Genomic DNA, 18524 nt, shown 5'->3' on the forward strand with positions numbered 1-18524 from the left:
AAATGAATGAAAGATTTAAAAATAAAGCAAAATAATTTCTCCTTAATTGTCTCCTTAATTCTATTTTTCCCCCAGTAGTCCATTTTTCTTTATTGCTAAACAGTATTCTACTGTGTGGATGGACTGTACCATAATTTGCTTATGCATTCACCTGTGGATGGATATTTGGGTTGTTTCCAGTTTGAGTCTCTTATGTCTTTAATTCTATTTTACTTACTAAAATTCCTCCATGAGACATACAGAGGTTCTCCTGGTTCCTGATGAAGGTTGATATTATCCCATAACAGCTGAATATACACGAGTTTGCTATCCTGGGACAGAGATGACAGGGGAAGCTAAAAAAGATCAGTAGAAAGTATTAGTACCCCAAGCATAATAATGATTACCAGTTGACCTAGCAAAGCCTGATTATATAAAACAGATGAGTTCTTTCAAAATTGTGGACCTAAAATTCTGTGAAAATTTAAAAATTTTTATTTATATCTGATTACAAATGTTCTTATTATTTTCTGAGGTGCATGTTTCTCATTCTGACTTTCAAGGACTGAATGACAACTTGGTAACTGGCACAGCAGCCACAAGAAAGATTAACCTCCATCAAAACAAATTTTAAGGTAAGAGAAAGTGCAATGGTTTCTACTATCTTGTTGTACTGACTACTACTTAAAATAAATGAGTCAAAATAGAATTTATACTACTCTAAAAGTCTGTTGTGCCCCTGATGTATGTTTGGGGTTGGGGGTATCTCTCGACATTCAGTATCATAAAATGAAGGAGTTCTAGGAGCTCACTGTCTCCTGGGGAGTCAGGGATGCCAGCTCAAGCAAAGCAGGAGTTTCAGAGTCAGAGAGCCAGACTGTGGTCTTGGCCCCCCTCCACTTATGAGGTATGTGACCTAGCAAAAATAACTTCCGTAATTTTTAGTTGTATCATCTGAAAAATGTGGCTAATATGAGTCCTTTAAAATAAAGTTGTGAGAATTTCAGCTGGGAATATTATATTTCAGAATAAAAACTACCTTTTCTAGCTACACTTGCAACTAGAAATGACCATATAGCTAAGTTTAGGCCAAACAGATACATATGAAAAGATTACGTGCAACTCTAGGAACTGTCCCTAGATATAGAAGACATACTCTTCTCCATCCATTTTTCTTCTAACTGCTGGCTGGAATGTGGATGTGACAGCTTGTAAGTAGAGTCAGCTCTCCTAGATCAGGTATAAAACTTGGAAATGGAGGTAGCACTGCTGAGCAAAAAGATAGAAGGCTCTCAAGTCTCTAACACTATACCATCCCTGGACCACCTATCTAAATTTTTAAGTGAGAGAGAAATAACCTATGACTTAAGCCACTATTGTTGTATACTTCCTGCTACCTGAAGTTAAGCCTCATCCTAACGAACACCAACGTAGTATAAGTATTGAAGTTGATTCCCTACCTGTACACCTCCGTTACAATGTTCAGATGTGAGGATAAGTCCTGGCAAGTTACTAGGAAGGTCCAAACGTCTGAAATACCAAACGAGGTTCCAGAAAATGATTGGATGTTGATTGATGAAAGAGGATGTGTGAATCACCTGATCGCCTTCATTTTCTAGCAAAGATTCAAGTTCTTTACGAAGCACTAGAGGACTCAAGTAGGGCACAGAAACAGGGGGAGGATTCGGTCTTTTTCCTAAAGGATCCTTAAAAACATAGAAATACAAAAAGAAGTGAATATGATCTATGTTATTATGTATGTGTCAGAGTATGTCTCAATGAGATTATACTTCTCTATCCTTTCAAAGTCAATTATTTCAGGGCCATTACTACATGTAGTAGAACACCCTAAAGAAAACATAAAAGAAGAACACCCTGAAGAAAACATAAAGATTAAGAAGTACTTAATCATAAATACCGTTAAGTTAAACGATTACAAACGAAAATTATTAATCCATGTAATAGACCCTATTGTAAACATGAGTTTTTCTCTATCACATTAACAGCAACGGCCTATGTAGGTTTGATTTTTTCCTTTTCAATTTTTTATAAGAAATATTTGCGTTTCTGATGTTTTATAATGGTGATACCAAAAAATATGTGACTTTATCTTCCGCTTAAAACTCTAAACAGATTATGCAATTTTTTGTGTTAATATTTCTTTTTTAAAATGATTAATTAATTAATTAATTTATTTATTTTGGCTGTGTTGAGTCTTTGTTGCTGCACATGGGCTTTCTCTAGTCACTGCACACGGGGGCTACTCTTCATTGTGGTGTGCGGGCTTCTCATTGCAGTGGCTTCTCTTGTTGTGGAGCACGGGCCCTAGGCGAGCAGGCTTCAGTAGTTGTGGCGAACGGGCTTAGTTGCTCTGTGACATGTGGGATCTTCCGGGACCAGGGATTGAACCTGTGTCCCCTGCATTGGCAGGTGGATTCTTAACCACTGCGCCACCAGGGAAGTCCCTGTGTTAATATTTCTTGACTCCTTTTAAACCTGTATCTAACTTGTTTTTACATTTGATTGCAACAAAAACTAAAGAGCAACTTTATAAATCAAACGAAATAATGAATTAAAAAAACCCCAACCTAGACTTTGTAAGTTGTGCATATTATAGTCAGAATAAAATGTTTATGACCAGTATTAACAAGTACCCATAGTGCCCAGATTGAGGTCTCCAAATACTGTTTTCCTATAAAAGGAACCAGGTTTCTTAAAGAAATGGCTAATTCTAGGTCTGGAGAAGGAAATAATATAACATGAGCATGAAACATCTTGCAATATAAGAAAGCAAGGAAGCTTTAAAAAAAAATTATAAAAAGGCTACCAGAGTTGTGTCAAAAGGATTAAGGCACCAACTTGTAGAGGCTTCTAGCTGACCAAAGAAGGAAAAATATAAGCATCAATAAGGATAACAACAGCAATGGATATAAACATAAATGTTTAAACCAATGAGTTCATAATGATACCCTATCCCCCCAGATAATGGATCACCTTGGAGAATGCTAGGAACCCAACTTGTTACTTTGAAAACTGATAAATAAAAGGAAAAAAAATCAAATATTTATTTTGCCTTTCCATCATAAATTGCATCTTTGGAAAACCAGACAAAAGCCATGGGGTTAGTTTCTCTTTACAGATATATTTCATATAATAAAAAAGATGACAGAATTAGACTATCATCATTTTATAGCTCCAAATGGACAACTTGATCTAGGCATTGAGGCGTTAATAGCTGCTAACATCACAAAGATAGTTCATGTCTCCTGTTGGAGGGACATACCACTACTGATGAAGCTCTCTTATAAAAATAAACAAATGAACAAAAAAGAACAAAAAAACCCTGAATCTGATCAAGCTTCTAATTGCAATTACCAATTTACAGGGTTGTAATCAACAAATAAATTGCAAGGGAATAAAGTGCAAGGGAAAAAAAGAGTCTACAGATTTAAAAAGACTAATAAAACCAGATTAACCAGTATGAAGCATGGACCTTATTTGATCCTGATTCCTCAAACTACAAAACACACAACTTGACATTTTTGAGACCATTAGAAATTTGAACAAACCTGCTGTATAGCAACAGGGAACTCTACTTCACTTTGCTGTACAGTAGAAACTAACACAACATTGTAAAGCAACTATACTTCGATAAAAAAAAATTTGAACAAAGATTGAATAACTCGATATTATTTGTTATTTTTTGGGTCTGATAAGGACATTGTATTTTTAAGAGTCCTTATCTTTTAGAGATAAATACTGAAATATTTACAAATGGAATATATGATGTTTGAAATCTGCTTCAAATGGATCTATGGAAGAACTGAATGAGGGTATACATGAAAGAAAAATGGTCATAAGCTGAAAATTACTGAAGCTGGATGATGCGCCAAAGGAAGTCATTATACTCTTCTGTTTATTTGTGTACATATTTGAAATTCTAAAGTTCTTAGTCTGCTTATGAAAAATTCTTATCACTTTTCATGTGATTAAAATAAACCTACTACAGAAGAATTACATGCTGTTTTAATAAATACTTAACATGAACACACAGTATAATTATAATGCTGTTACATACCACAACTTCCTGCAGACTGTTTGGAAGACTAACTGTTGAAATGCCATGAAATGGTCTCTGGGAAAAGTCCATATTTTGCAAGGGACCTCCAACACTGTGACTTCTAGTCAAAGATACATTTCGTTTTGATAAACTATTAGGCACAGGTGAAATTTTCATAGTTTGGACATCTCCACTGGCTTTCATTATTTCATCACTTAAAAAAATGAAGAAGAAATGCTGTGGTTAGATTGTGTTAAAAAATCTAAATCTGTAGAGCTAGACTATTTTCTACAATGAATTTTGAATGTACTGAATATATCTGAGAAGAGTCAGTACCGCCTTGTAAGAATTAAATTTTCTTCAGGTATTTTTGTAAAACTGGTCAGAAAAACAGGATGGAGTGGATGATCTGATGAAGGGTAGGAAGAGGATATATGGTATATAACAGGTATTATGGTATTATCTTAAAAAGATTAAGTGTCCATTCATTTGCCTTGTTCAAAAATTATTTCATCTTTATTAAACAAAATCACCTATACATCACCTTACATGTATAATGCATGTAAGTAAGTAATGTAGCTTCATTGCCAAGTATTTAATCTCTACCAGACCATGATCCACCTAAGGACAGAGGTCAGATTTTATTTACTTTTTAATTTTTAGTGTTTAGCATAATGCTTAGCATACAATAGGCTCTCAAAAAATGTTTGACTCAATATTTAAGAGTAAAAGGTATACTTCACTGTAAAGAGAATATGTGTCTGGAAACTGACAATGACTACACTGAAGGGGAAAATACTTTTTACTGTTGAAAAGTTCATTTTTGTAAAAGACCACCGTAAAACATTAAACACAGTGTTAAAAATGATTTATCATCAGATCCATTCATTAGATATTTAAACAATATATGGTAGTAAACATTTAAGGTTAAATTCTTAAAATACCAGAGCTTATGCCTATGTAAGCCAGGTTGTATTTAAAGATGGAATTTTTACAAGGGTACCCAATTTTTAATGAAGAGTTCTCTGAACCCCATGGTACCTTGATTCAACTGCAGAGCTTGTTTCTTCAGTTATGGTCTGGTTATGTTTTGGGAAATCCATAAAGTTGATCAGGTCAGGTTCTGCTGAACTGGATATGGGTTTGTGCTCCAAAGGTTCACTTGCCAGTGTAATGCTTCCACTTTGTAAACTGTCACCAGAGGTACTTGGTTTCAGGAAAAAGCTAAATATGGACCAGTCCAAAAAAACCCAAAAAAGTCTTTAAAAATCCTAGAAGCCTTTAAATTTCATCAAATTTAGAATCACTTTATGGTAAAATAGTCATTAATGAGTTATACAAATCCATAGAAATACTGCCTATTTTAAACACACACACACACACACACACACACACACACACACACACTCCTGGCTCTCATTCTCTCTTCCTCTCTTGTCCCAAACTTTTCAAATGAAAAGGTCTAGAGCAGGTCATTATAGTTTAATATAAGATCCCTTCAGTTTTTGAGAGACACTAAAGAAAGCTATGAAGGAAGATGGAAAGCAAAATATTTCCTTAATTTTCTTAGTTAAAAAAAAGAACAGCATTTTAACATGTATTAACCTATAATTGTTTATAATACCCTTCCGCCCCTTATGAATCTCCATTTTTGTCTCTAGTCATTTCCTCTCCACTCTATTCATTCAGAATTTTATTTTCATCTTCTCTCTCTCTTTCTCCTTCTGGGTGGGGATGGGGTGAGGGTTTCACCTTGCAAGGGACATTAAGAGAGCTTTCTAAAGTGATAGTAATGTTCTGTATCTTGGTAAGGCTTTGTTTTGCACAAATCAAATTTACCTTAAATGAAAAAAACTGTAAATAAATACTGAACTCTAGTTAATTATATGAACGTTCAAGTCTTTGTGGGAAAAGTGATTTAACGTCTTCATCTTTTTTTTTTTTTGGCCGCACTGCAGGGCATGTGGGATTTTAGTTTCCCGACCAGGGATCGAACCCGTGCCCCCTGCAGTGGAAGTGCGGAGCTCTAACCACTGGACAGCCAGGGAATTCCCCATCTACATCTTATTTTAAATGAATAAAAATGTAAGATGGATTGGTGGATGGATGGAGGGATAGATAAAGCAAGTGAAGTAAAACATTAATTGTAGAATGTAGGGGTATACATTTGGGTATTACTGTAAAAAAAAAAGATCTTTAAACTTGGCTGTCAGTTGGAAATCTTCCATAATGACATCCTAGGGAGGAAAATCAATAATGCTCCTTTATATTCAATTAGAAAATATAAAATAAGGTACTTACCACAAAAGATTAAGAAACACAATTAACAAAAAAAGTACAAAACTTATGGAGAGGGCTTCCCTGGTGGCACAGTGGTTAAGAATCCGCCTGCCAATGCAGGGGACATGGATTTGAGCCCTGGTCTGGGAAGATCCCAAATGCCGTGGAGCAACTAAACCCATGCGCCACAACTACTGAGCCTGCACTCTAGAGCCCGCGTGCCACAACTACTGAAGCCCACATGCCACAACTACTGAAGCCCGCGTGCCTAGAGCCCCTGCTCCGCAACAAGAGAAGCCACCGCAATGAGAAGCCCGCACACCGCAATGAAGAGCAGACCCCACTTGCCACAACTAGAGAAAGCCCGCGTGCAGCAACGATGACCCAATGCAGCCAAAAATAAGTAAATAAAATAAATAAATTTTTTTAAAAATTTACAAAAAAAATACATATGGAGAATAATTTAAAACTCTATTAAAAGAATATCTAAAAAATGGAGATATATACCATGCTCATAGATAGGAGAATAATACTGAAGATGTCCATTTCCCCCAAATAAATGTATAAATCTAATTCAATCCCATGAAAACTTCAGGTGGATTTTTTTTTAAGGAACTCAAAGTTACTCTAAAATTTTATATGCAAAAATACGTAACTATAAGAAAAAAATTTCCGTAAGGGGGAACTTACGCTACCACCCAGACATCATAAATACAGAGTAATAAAAATAATACAGTACTGACAGAAAGAACAGAGAACCAGAATGAGGTATACATAGGAACTTGATATATGATAAAGGTGACACTATGTATCAATGAAGGAAGGATGTAAAACTGGCTCATTATATGGAGAAAAATAAAGCTGGATCTCTACAGTCATACACAAAGGTAGACTTTAGATGGATTTAAAACCTAAATATCACAAGTAAAATATAAAGCTCACAGAAGAACGTTCAGGAAAAAAATTTCATGTACTACAGATGGGAAATAACTTTTAAAACAAGATTCCCAATGGACAAATCATAAGGTGGAAAATTAATGGATAACATCAAAATTAATAATTTCTCTTCAGAGAATTAATATCAAGAATATTCAAGACGGGAATTCCCTGCTGGCCCAGCGGTTAGGACTCTGCACTCTCACTGCCGAGGGCCCGGGTTCAATCCCTGTTTGGGGAACTAAGATTCCACAAGCTGTGCTGTGTGGCCAAAAATAAAATAAAATAAGAAAGAGAAGAATGAACAAAGCCCAAAGTCAGTAGAAGGAAAGAAATAATAAAGATCAGAGTGGGAATAAATGAAATAGAGACTAAAAAGACAAAAGAAAAGATCAGTGAAAGTAAGAGCTGGTTCTTTGAAAAGATAAACAAAATTGACAAATCTTTAGATAGACTCACTAAGAAAAAGAGAGAAGGCTCTGATAAATAAAATTAGCAACAAAAGAAAAAAAATAACAGTGGGTGCCACAGGAATACAAAGGATTACAAGAATATGAAAACAGCTATATGCCAACAAATTGGACAACCTAGAAGAAATGGACAAATTCTTGGAACCATACAACTTTCCAAGACTGAATCATGAAGAGAAAATCCGAGTTGATCGATCACTAGTACAGAGACTGAAGCAGTAATAGAAAAGCTTCTAAAAAACAAAAGACCAGGACCAGACAGCTTCACAGGTAAATTCTACCAAATATTTACAGATTTAATACCTGTCCTTTTCAAACTATACCAAAAAATTCAAGAGGAGGGAACACTTCCTAACTCATTTTATGAGACCAACATCACTCAGATACCAAAACCAGATAAAGACCACACAAAGTAGGAAACTACAGGTCAATATCTCTGATGTACATAGATGCAAAAATCCTCAACAAAATACTAGCAAACCAAATCCAACAATACATTAAAAGGATCATATACCGTGATCAAGTGGGATTTGTCCCTGGGATGCAAGGATGGTTCAACATCTGCAAATCAAGCAATGTGATACATACGTTAACAAAATGAAGGATAAAAATGATATGATCATCTCAGTAGGTGCAGAAAAAGCAGATGACAAGATTCAACACCCATTTATGATAAAAAACTCTCCACAAAGTGGGTATAGAAGGAACATACCTCAACATAATAAAGGTCATATATGACAAGCCCACAGCTAACATCATACTCAAAGGTGAAGCTGAAACATAGTATATAAATCCCAGCCACAGAAATTAGTCAAGAGAAATAAAAGGCATCCAAATTGGAGAGGAAGAAGTAAAACTCACTGTTTGCAGATGACATGATTTTATATATAGAAAAGCCTAAAGAATCTACCAAAAAACTATTAGGAGTAATAAATGAATATAGTGAAGTTGCACAGTACAAAACCAACAAAAACCTGTTGCATTTCTATATACTAACAATGAGCTAGGAGAAAGGGGAATTAAGAAAACAATCCCATTTACAATCACCACAAAAAGAATAAAATAAATGGAATAAATTTAAGCAAGGAGTTGAAAGACCTCTATACTGAAAACTATTAAGACCTTGTTGAAAGACATTTTAGACACAAATAAATGGAAAGATATTCTGTGCTCATGGATTGGAGGAATTAACATTGTTAAAATGTTTATATTTTTTGGGCTTCCCTGGTGGCGCAGTGGTTGAGAATCTGCCTGCCAATGCAGGGGACACGGGTTCGAGCCCTGGTCTGGGAAGATCCCACATACCGCAGAGCAACTGGGCCCGTGAGCCACAACTACTGAGCCTGCGCGTCTGGAGCCTGTGCTCCGCAACAAGAGAGGCCGCGACAGTGAGAGGCCCGCGCACTGCGATGAAGAGTGGCCCCCGCTCGCTGCAACTAGAGAAAGCCCTCGCACAGAAACGAAGACCCAACACAGCCAAAAATAAATAAATAAATAAATAAATTAAAAAAAAAATGTTTATATTTTTTAATTACCTAATTTTTAAAATATTACATAAAGCAATCTACAGATTCAGGGCAATCCCTATCAAAATCCCAAGAACATTTTTCACATAAATGGAACAAAAAATTATAATATTTATTTGGAAACACAAAAGACCCTGAAGAGCCAAAGCAATCTTGAGAAAAAAGAACAAGGCTAGAGATATCACACTCTCTGATTTCAAACTATATTACAAAGCCATAGTAATCAAAACAACCTGGTTTGGCAGAAAAACAGATACAATAATCAATGTAACAGGGACTTCCCTGGTGGCGCAGTGGTTAAGAATCTGCCTGCCAATGCAGGGGACAAGGGTTTGAGCTCTGGTCTGGGAAGATCCCACATGCCACGGAGCAACTAAGCCTGTGCGCCACAACTACTGAGCCTGTGCTCTAGAGCCCGCAAGCCACAACTGCCACAACTACAGAGCCCCAGTGCTGCAACTACTGAAGCCTGCGCTGTCAGAACCTGTGCCCCACAACAAGAGAAGCCACTGCAATAAGAAGCCCTTGCACTGCATCAAAGAGTAGCCCCTGCTCACAGCAATTAGAGAAAGCCTGCATGCAGCAATGAAGACCAAATGCAGCAAAAAAAAAAAAAAAAAAAAAATCAATGGAACAGAACTGATAGCCCAGAATTGAACCCCAGCATACATGGACAATTAATTTACAACAAAGGAGCAAAGAACATTCAATGGAGAAAGAATAGTGTTTTTAATAAATGGTGTTGGGAAAACTGGACAGCCACATGCAAAAATATGAAACTAGACCACTATCTCACACCACACAAAAAAATCAACTCAAAATGGATTAAAGACTTGAAGACCACAAAACCCCTAAAAGAAAACATAAACAGTATAATCTTTAACATCAGTCTTAGCAATGTCTTTTTAAATATGTCTCCTCAGGCAAAGGCAACAAAGCAAAAATAAACAAATGGGACTGCATCAAACTAAAAAGCTTCTGCACAGCAAAGGAAACCATCAGCAAAACACAACAACAACCTACTGAATGGGAGAAGATATTTGCAAATGATATATCTGATAAGGAGGTAATACCCAAATTATATAAAGAACCCATACAATTCAATATCAAAAAAACAAACAACCCAATTAAAAAATGGGCAGAGGAGCTGAACAGACATTTTTCCAAAGAAGACATCCAGATGGCCAACAGGCACATGAAAGATGCTGAACAAAACCACATTAACATCATCATCAAGAAATGCAAATCAAAACCAAAGTAAGATATCACTTCATTTCTGTTAGAATGGCTATTATCAAAAAGGCAAGAAATAACAAGTGTTGGTGAGGATGTGGAGAAAGGGGACCCTCATACACTGCTGGTGGGAAATGTAAACTGGTGCAGCCACTATGGAAAACAGTATGGAGATTCCTTGAAAAAATTAGGAATGAAACTACCACATGGTCCAGCCCAGTTCTGGGTATTTATCCTAAGAGTACAAAAACATTAATTCAAAAAGGTACATGCACCCCTATGTTCATTGCAGCATTATTTACAAGAGCCAAGACATGGAAGCAACCTAGATGCCCATCAACAGATGAATGGATAAAAAAGCTGTGGTATATATACACAATGGAATACTACTTAGCCATAAAAAAGATGAAAATTTGCCATTTGCAACAACATGGATGGACTTTGAGGGTATCACGCTAAGTGAAATACTTCAGATGAAGACAAATAACCATGATTTCATTCATAGCTGGAATATAAAAAACAAAAACCCAAAATAAATGAACAAACCCAACCAAAGAAAAACAAACATGAGAACAGAGTAGTGCTTATCAGAGGGTGCAGGAGGGGTAGGGAGGATGAAATGGGTAAAGAGCGTCAACTATATGGTGACAGATGGAAACTAAATTATTGGTGTTGAGCATGCTGTAGTGTATGTAGATGTAGAAATAAAATGTACACATGAAACTTATAAAACATTATAAACCAATGTTACCTCATTAAAAAAATAAATCTTTAAAAAATTGGCAAAGGATATAAACAAGCAATTCATAGAAAATGCTGGAATAACTAATAAGCATATGAAGAGATATCCAAACTCACTAATATTCAGAGACACTCAAACAAAAATGAGATACTACTTTATATCATTAGAGCACAAAATCAGAAAAGTGATCATACCAAATGCTGGTAAGGATGTACAGAAATGAGAGTTTTGGGGCACTACAAGTAGGAGTGTAGCCATCTGGGAAGCAATCTTCCAGTGTTTATTGAAATCATGTATGGAAAGAACCCAATGATCTCACTCCTAAGACTATTATTCTGAAAGAAATTACTTCATAAGTCCAGAAGGGGACATATATTTTGCAGTGTACTACAACAGTACAGTGATGTTTATAGTAACAGAGAACTGGAAGCAACTGAAATACTCAGCACTATGACAGTGGATAAGTAAAAGGAGGTATTAACTTCCTGTAGGAGAAAAGGAATAAATTAGATGTACATATAGCAACTCAGATTTTAAACTGAGTAATAAAAGGAAATAAATTGAGATTTTCAGCATCATTCTAATCATGTACGTTAAAAATACATAATCATGCAAAACAACATTATTTATAAGGTTATACATTCAAGGATTTATCACACACAGCGGAGTCAATGTTTTTGTTGGGTAAAATAATGAGAGTGGGAATGGTGAGGGGAGGAAGATAATAAAAGAGGGCCCTTGCACAAACCAATGATGACAGTGCATCAGGAATCAGAGTATGGTTTCACTCAGCTCCACACTGAAGCTAAGAGGAAAAATAGAGAGGAGACACCTCTGTGACTGGAAATTTTTAAAAAGTAGATAAAGGTAGTTTGTTCCATAAAGCAAATAGAATATTAAGTATAAGTACTTTAAGTCAGCATACAGTTACCAAACTCTCAATTACTTAATGACTGATTATAGATCAGCCTCTCCTTTCCAATGCCTAGAATTCGGTCATTTCACAGTACAGAGCACCAACATAAAGGGGCAACAAGTTAAGAGAAGAGTTAAAGCCCCTTCCACCTTTTTTTGGGGGGTGGGGCGGGGGCGGCTCCAGAACACATAATCAAGGTCATCAAGGCAGAAATATTAAAATAATGACTAACGTTAGAGTTCGGAATTATCTATAATAATTATATAATCTATGTAATAATTATATAATTTATAAAGTTCAGCTCCGAGAATTAACTACTACTGATAATCATTTGTTAAATAAAATGGAAAAGCGGTCTCCTACATTATTAGTATTTTCTACTCAAATACTGAAAGTGCAGGAGGGCGAGGAAAGGAACACCTGGAGCATACCATGACTATTTCACTCTTCCCCCAGGAGTCATGCCTCTTGGGGGACGCTTACCTCTTTAAGGGAGCTTTTACAATACTAACCTTGCAGAGCCTCTCAAGTCTTTAAATTCTATGTTGAGAAGAGGCAAGAAGTTGCTTTTACAGAAGGGACAGGTTGTATTCAAGTTTGAATCATCTGCCGTCCATCCAGCCATAATTTCTTCATCATAAACTAAAGCTCCACAAGCTCTGCACTGTGAACAACTTGACATCAAAACCTAAGAGCAGAGAAGTACACATACTGAGAACCTCCACAGTGAAAATCAGTCTTAATAGGCCATCCTCTTGAGACAAACATAGAATTGTATTTATTTTGTTGATCACACTTGGAATAACAGTTCAATTACTTTATAGGTAAAACTACCAGTTTATTGCCTTGTTTACATAAGACATCAAGCAAATTCAACAAAATGACTTATTTTATTATTCTGTCCATAAAGGTATAGAATTCTGTTAAATGCCATTCTGAAATAAAAATATGTTTACAGCCACTTTATCATGGACAGAATATAGAACTTTTACCTCCATTGCACAATTCTGATAGATGCTGGACATGCTGGTGTTTTGAGAAGAACCATGATCTGACTTTTCAAAGTCCTGCCCTTTTATGCCTCTTGGAAATGGAAGTTCACCTAGAGAGAAGTAAACATCATAACACATTATGTATGAAAATGTCCTTATTCTTTGGAAATGCATACTTAGGGGGAAATATCATGAAGTCTGCAATTTATCTTCAAACGGTTTAGTATCAAAATGTACTTATGTATATACACAGAGGAAAGGTTAACAACAGTTAACTAAATCTAGGTAGAGAACATATGATTGTTCACTACATTATTCTTTCAACTTTTTAGGATATTTGAAATTTTTCATGATAGAAAGTTGGAGAAAATGAATAAAATTACAATTTTAAAAAATAACACAGAACTAGGAAATTTCAGTGATATAGCACAGGAATTCTCCAACTCTAGTAAATATCTGATTCACCTGGAGAGTTGGTCAAAAATATACATTCTTAAGGTCCCATCCCACAGATTAAGTCTCAAAAGTTTTAACCTAGGGCTTGGATACTTGTATATACTTTTAAACAAATTCCCCAAGTGGTTCTGAGACACCCTAAAGTTTGAGAACTAATGATAGAATCCATAAATGTACACAACTAAAAATAAACTCAGTGGGTGACTACAGTACTTGTAGATCATATAAAATAAGTGATAATATGGTGTAACTATATCAGATCCTCTCAACAAATGGGGCTTACTGTGTGTGTGGTGCAGGGAGGAAGAAGTATGGGCATAAATTAAAAATTAATTTTCTATAAATTAGAAGAAAGGACGATCCTTCCCCTTACCTGGTGAGTAATGCAGTTTACCTACATCTCCACTGCTGCTGCTACTGCCAAGGCTTGTGTTGCTCTGGGTAAGTTCACTAGGGACCAGCCCTGAGATACTCGTGTTAGGTGATATATTCTCTCCTAAAATATGGTCTTCAAGGCCAGCTGGGAAGCTGTAATCTCTCTTTGTTTCCTCCTTTAATTGAAAAGAATAAAATCCCACATACATAAGTAATACCTTCCCCAGTGAGAATATATTCACTCTACCCTTTTCAGAATTAAACTCATCTATAATTCTTAAATAAATCGTCATCATCATATGTTTCAAAACCATGAACTCTTTCTGTTATTTGGAATTTCTCTTCCATACTCTAAGACATTCAAGCAATGACCTATGCTTTAAGATTATGCTGTGCTCCTAGTGTATATTAGGAGTGTGGGGTTTATTCCAATATTCAAAACTATAAAATGAAGGAACTCTAGACGCTCACTATGCCCAGTGTAATCAGGGACCCCAGTCCAAGTAGAGGAGGGGCTTCCAAGAGTCAGCCAGATTGTGGTGTTGGCCCCCTTCACATATTAGGTATGTGACCTTGCAGAAATTACTTAACTTCCATAACTTTTAATTATATTATCTGAAAAATGTGGATAATGTAAGTACATTAAAATAAGGTTGTGGTGAGAATTTTAGCTGGCAATATGATTATTCTGAGTACAACCATCATTATTAGAGGAATAAAACATGAACAAAGTTCTGAACACTGAGTTCTTAACCACTATAAGTGACTGTTGATGCTTTAGATAGAAAACATTTCAATAAGCAGTTTCCTTTTTAATTTTTGCTTTAAAGGAGAAAGACTTGTGTCTTCCTTGTTATAAAACCATATTAAAGGATTTTAAAAAATTAAATAGATATGCAAAACAGGAAATAAAACACTTATAATATCAACATCCACACAGTACAGTAAAAATCTTGATGTATATCCTTCTAGTCAAAAATATGCATACATAATACATTTTTACAAAATAGGATACTTTTTTTTTTAAATTTTATTTATTTTTTATTTTTTATTTTTTTAAAATTTATTTATTTATGGCTGTGTTGGGTCTTCATTTCTGTGCGAGGGCTTTCTCTAGTTGTGGCAAGTGGGGGCCACTCTTCATCGCGGTGCACAGGCCTTTCACTGTCGTGGCCTCTCTTATTGCGGAGCACAGGCTCCAGATGCGCAGGCTCAGTAGTTGTGGCTCACGGGCCTAGTTGCTCCGCGGCATGTGGGATCCTCCCAGACCAGGGCCCGAACCCACGTCCCCTGCATTAGCAGGCAGACTCTCAACCACTGCGCCACCAGGGAAGCCCCCAAAATAGGATACTTTTAACCCATTCTTCTCATGTAGTTTATCATTAAATCTTCTACATTATTTAAATCCCTGCAACCTAATCTGATTTACTGATGTATTATTAAGAATTTAGTAAATCCTCTACTGCTTAAACATTCAGAATCCTGTAAATTTTATGAGTTACACTGCTGAATTCACTTGAGCTATTTTTACACATATCCCTAAATATTTTCTTAAATTCTGGATAAAAGTTATGAATATTTTAGACTTTTTATTCATTCCTTCACTTGAAAATATTTATTAGGTATATCCTATTTGCCTTTGCAGTCAATGGTACTAGGGCGATAGTAATGAAAAGAAAAGAAAGATTAAGATCTGCAACCACCTGGAATTTACAGTCATATATTCCAAGTCCAAATTACTCTATAGAAAGCTTTTTATTTAACACTGTTAGATAAAATTTCAAAAGTGAAATGGCTCACACTGTTTTTTTTTTTGTTTGTTTTAAATATAATGCCAGGTTAAGATGCTTTTGAAGTTAGCTTATTTTGTCTTTCCTTAACTGACCTTCTAAGTTCTTTAAATACAAAATTTGCCCACTCCTATTTTCACAAAAAGATATTATGATTAATTCTCTTTATGATGATTTTTAAAAGGATTAGCAGTTTTTCAAAGGCTATAACAAAAGACAAGAAGGGCATTATATAATGATAAAGGGATCAATACAAAAAGAGGATCTTATAATCATTAACATATATGCACCCAATTCAGGATCACCTAAATAAATAAAGCAAAGACACAAAGGGAGAAACTGACACTAATACAATAACAGTAGGAGACTTTAACACCCCACTGACATCAATGGACAGATCATCCAGACAGAAAATCAATAAGGTAACAGAGGTCCTAAAGGACACAATAGACGAGTTGGACTTAACTGATCTCTAAAGGACATTACATCCAAAACCAGAATACACATTCTATTCTGTAGAATGCACATTTTTCAAGTGCACATGGAACATTCACCAGGAAAGACCACATACTAAGTCACAAACAAGCCTCAAAAAATTTAAGAGGATAGAAATTACACCACGCATCTTTTCTGACCACAACAGTATGAAACTAGAAATCAACTAGAGAAAGAAAAATGGGAAAAGAACAAACACATGGAGACTAAACAACATGCTACTAAAAAACCAATGGGCCAATGCTAAAATCAATGAAATCAGAAAACACCTTGGGACAAATGAAAAGTAAAACATAACTTTATAAAACCTATGGGATCCTGCAAAAGCAGTTCTAAGAGGGAAATTCACAGTGAGACAGGCCTTCTTTCAAGAAACAAGGAAAATCTCAAACAACTTAGCCTACCACCTAAAAGAATCAGAAAAAGAAGAACAAAGCCCTAAGTCAGCAGAAGGAAGGAAATAATAAAGATCAGAGAGGAAATAAAATAGAGATTAAAAAAAATAGAAAAAATCAATGAAACTAAGAGCCGGTATTTTGAAAAGATAAACAAAAATGGACAAACCTCTAGCCAGGCTCACCAAGAAGAAGAGAGAGGACCCAAATAAACAAAATAAGAAATGAAAAGAGTAGAGTAGAAATAACAAATACCACAGAAATACAAAAATAACAGAATACTAAGAACATTTATATCCCAACACATCGGGCAACGTAGAAGAAATGGACAAATTTCTAGAAACATACAGCCTGCCAAGACCGAGTCAAGAAGAAATAGACAATTTGAAGAGACCAATTACTAGAAGTGAAATAGAATTGCCAATAACAAAACTACCTGCAAACAAAAGTCTAGGACCAGACAGCTTCACTGGGGAATTCTACCAAACATGTAAAGAAGAGCTAAAACCTATCCTTCTAATACTATTCCAAATTATTAAAGAGGATGAAACACTCCCAAACTCATTCTACAAGGCCACTATTACCCTGATACCAAAACCAGACAAAGATACTACAAAAAGTGTAAAGACAGACCAATATTCTTGATGAATATAGATGCAAAAATCCTCATCAAAATATTAGCAAACCAAATCAAACAACATATAAAAAGGATCATACACCATGATCAAGCTGGACTTATTCTGGGGACACAAGGATGGTTCAACATATGCAAATCCATTAATGTGGCACATGGCACTAACAAAAAGAAAGACAAAAACCACATGATCATTTCAATAGATGCTGAAAAAGTATTTGACAAAATTCAACATACATTCATCATAAGGACTCTCATCAAAGTGGGTACAGAAGGAACATATCTCAACATAATAAAGGCCATTTATGACAAGCCCACAGCCAACATAATGCTCAATGGTGAAAAGATGAAAGCTTTCCTGTTAAATTAAGGAACAAGACAAGGATGCCTACTCTCACCCCTTCTATTTAACATAGTATTGGAAGTACTAGCCGAAGTTATCAAACAAGGGAAAAAAGGGTATCCAAATTGGAAGGGACTGCAGATGACATGATACTCTATACAGAGAACCCTAAAGTCCCCACCCAAAAACTTTTAGAATAAATTAATTCAGCAAGGTTGAAGGATACAAGATTAATATACAGCAATCTGTTGCATTTCTATACACTAGTAATGAAATATCAGAAAGAGAAAGTTAAAAAAAAATCCCATTTAAAACTGCATCAAAAGAAGAAAAAAACCTAGGAATAAACTTAATCAAGGAGGTTAAAGACCTACACACTGAAAACTATAAAACATTGATAAAGGAAAGTGAAAATGATTAAAAGAAATGGGAAGATATTCCCATGCTCTTGGATTGGAAGAATCAGTATTATTAAAATGGCCACACTACCCAAAGAAATCTACAGATTGCATCTCCTATCATTTTTCACAGAAATAGAATAATCCTAAAATTTATATGGAACCACAAAAGGCCCCAAACTGCCAGAGCAATCCTGAGAAAAAAAGAACAAAGCAGGAGGTATAAACCTCCCAGACCTCAGACTATACTGCAAAGCTACAGTAATCAAAACAGTGTGGTACTGGCACAAAAAAACAGATACATAGATCAATGGAACAGAACAGAGAGCCCAGAAATAAACCCACACACCTACAATCAATTAATCTATGACAAAGGAGGCAAGAATATACAATGGAGAAAAGACAGTTTTTTCAACAAGTGGTGCTAGGAAAACTGGACGGCTACAGGTAAAACAATGGGATTAGAAAATTCCCTCACACCATATACAAAAATAAACTCAAAAT

The 18524-nt window shown here is 35.5% G+C and overlaps 1 protein-coding gene across 9 annotated transcripts in view; it reads right to left on the reverse strand.

Annotated features, from left to right (window-relative positions):
• Window positions 1-18524, reverse strand: part of DENND4C (DENN domain containing 4C) — a 131676-nt gene that overhangs the window by 11351 nt on the left and 101801 nt on the right. For 8 of the 9 annotated variants that reach the window (XM_082401572.1, XM_082401576.1, XM_082401575.1 and 5 more), the window contains 7 exons: window positions 13964-14141; window positions 13135-13244; window positions 12655-12830; window positions 5081-5263; window positions 4058-4253; window positions 1440-1685; window positions 218-335 (listed from right to left, as the gene is read on the reverse strand). In XM_082401572.1, the coding sequence (XP_082257698.1) occupies window positions 218-335; window positions 1440-1685; window positions 4058-4253; window positions 5081-5263; window positions 12655-12830; window positions 13135-13244; window positions 13964-14141 (1207 nt within the window). The remainder of the gene's footprint in view (window positions 1-217; window positions 336-1439; window positions 1686-4057; window positions 4254-5080; window positions 5264-12654; window positions 12831-13134; window positions 13245-13963; window positions 14142-18524) is intronic. The other variant, XR_014247353.1, reaches the window with a different exon arrangement.

This window comes from Balaenoptera borealis (assembly GCF_965194805.1).
Source record: "Balaenoptera borealis genome assembly, chromosome: 8".
NCBI classification, from domain to species: domain Eukaryota; kingdom Metazoa; phylum Chordata; class Mammalia; order Artiodactyla; family Balaenopteridae; genus Balaenoptera; species Balaenoptera borealis.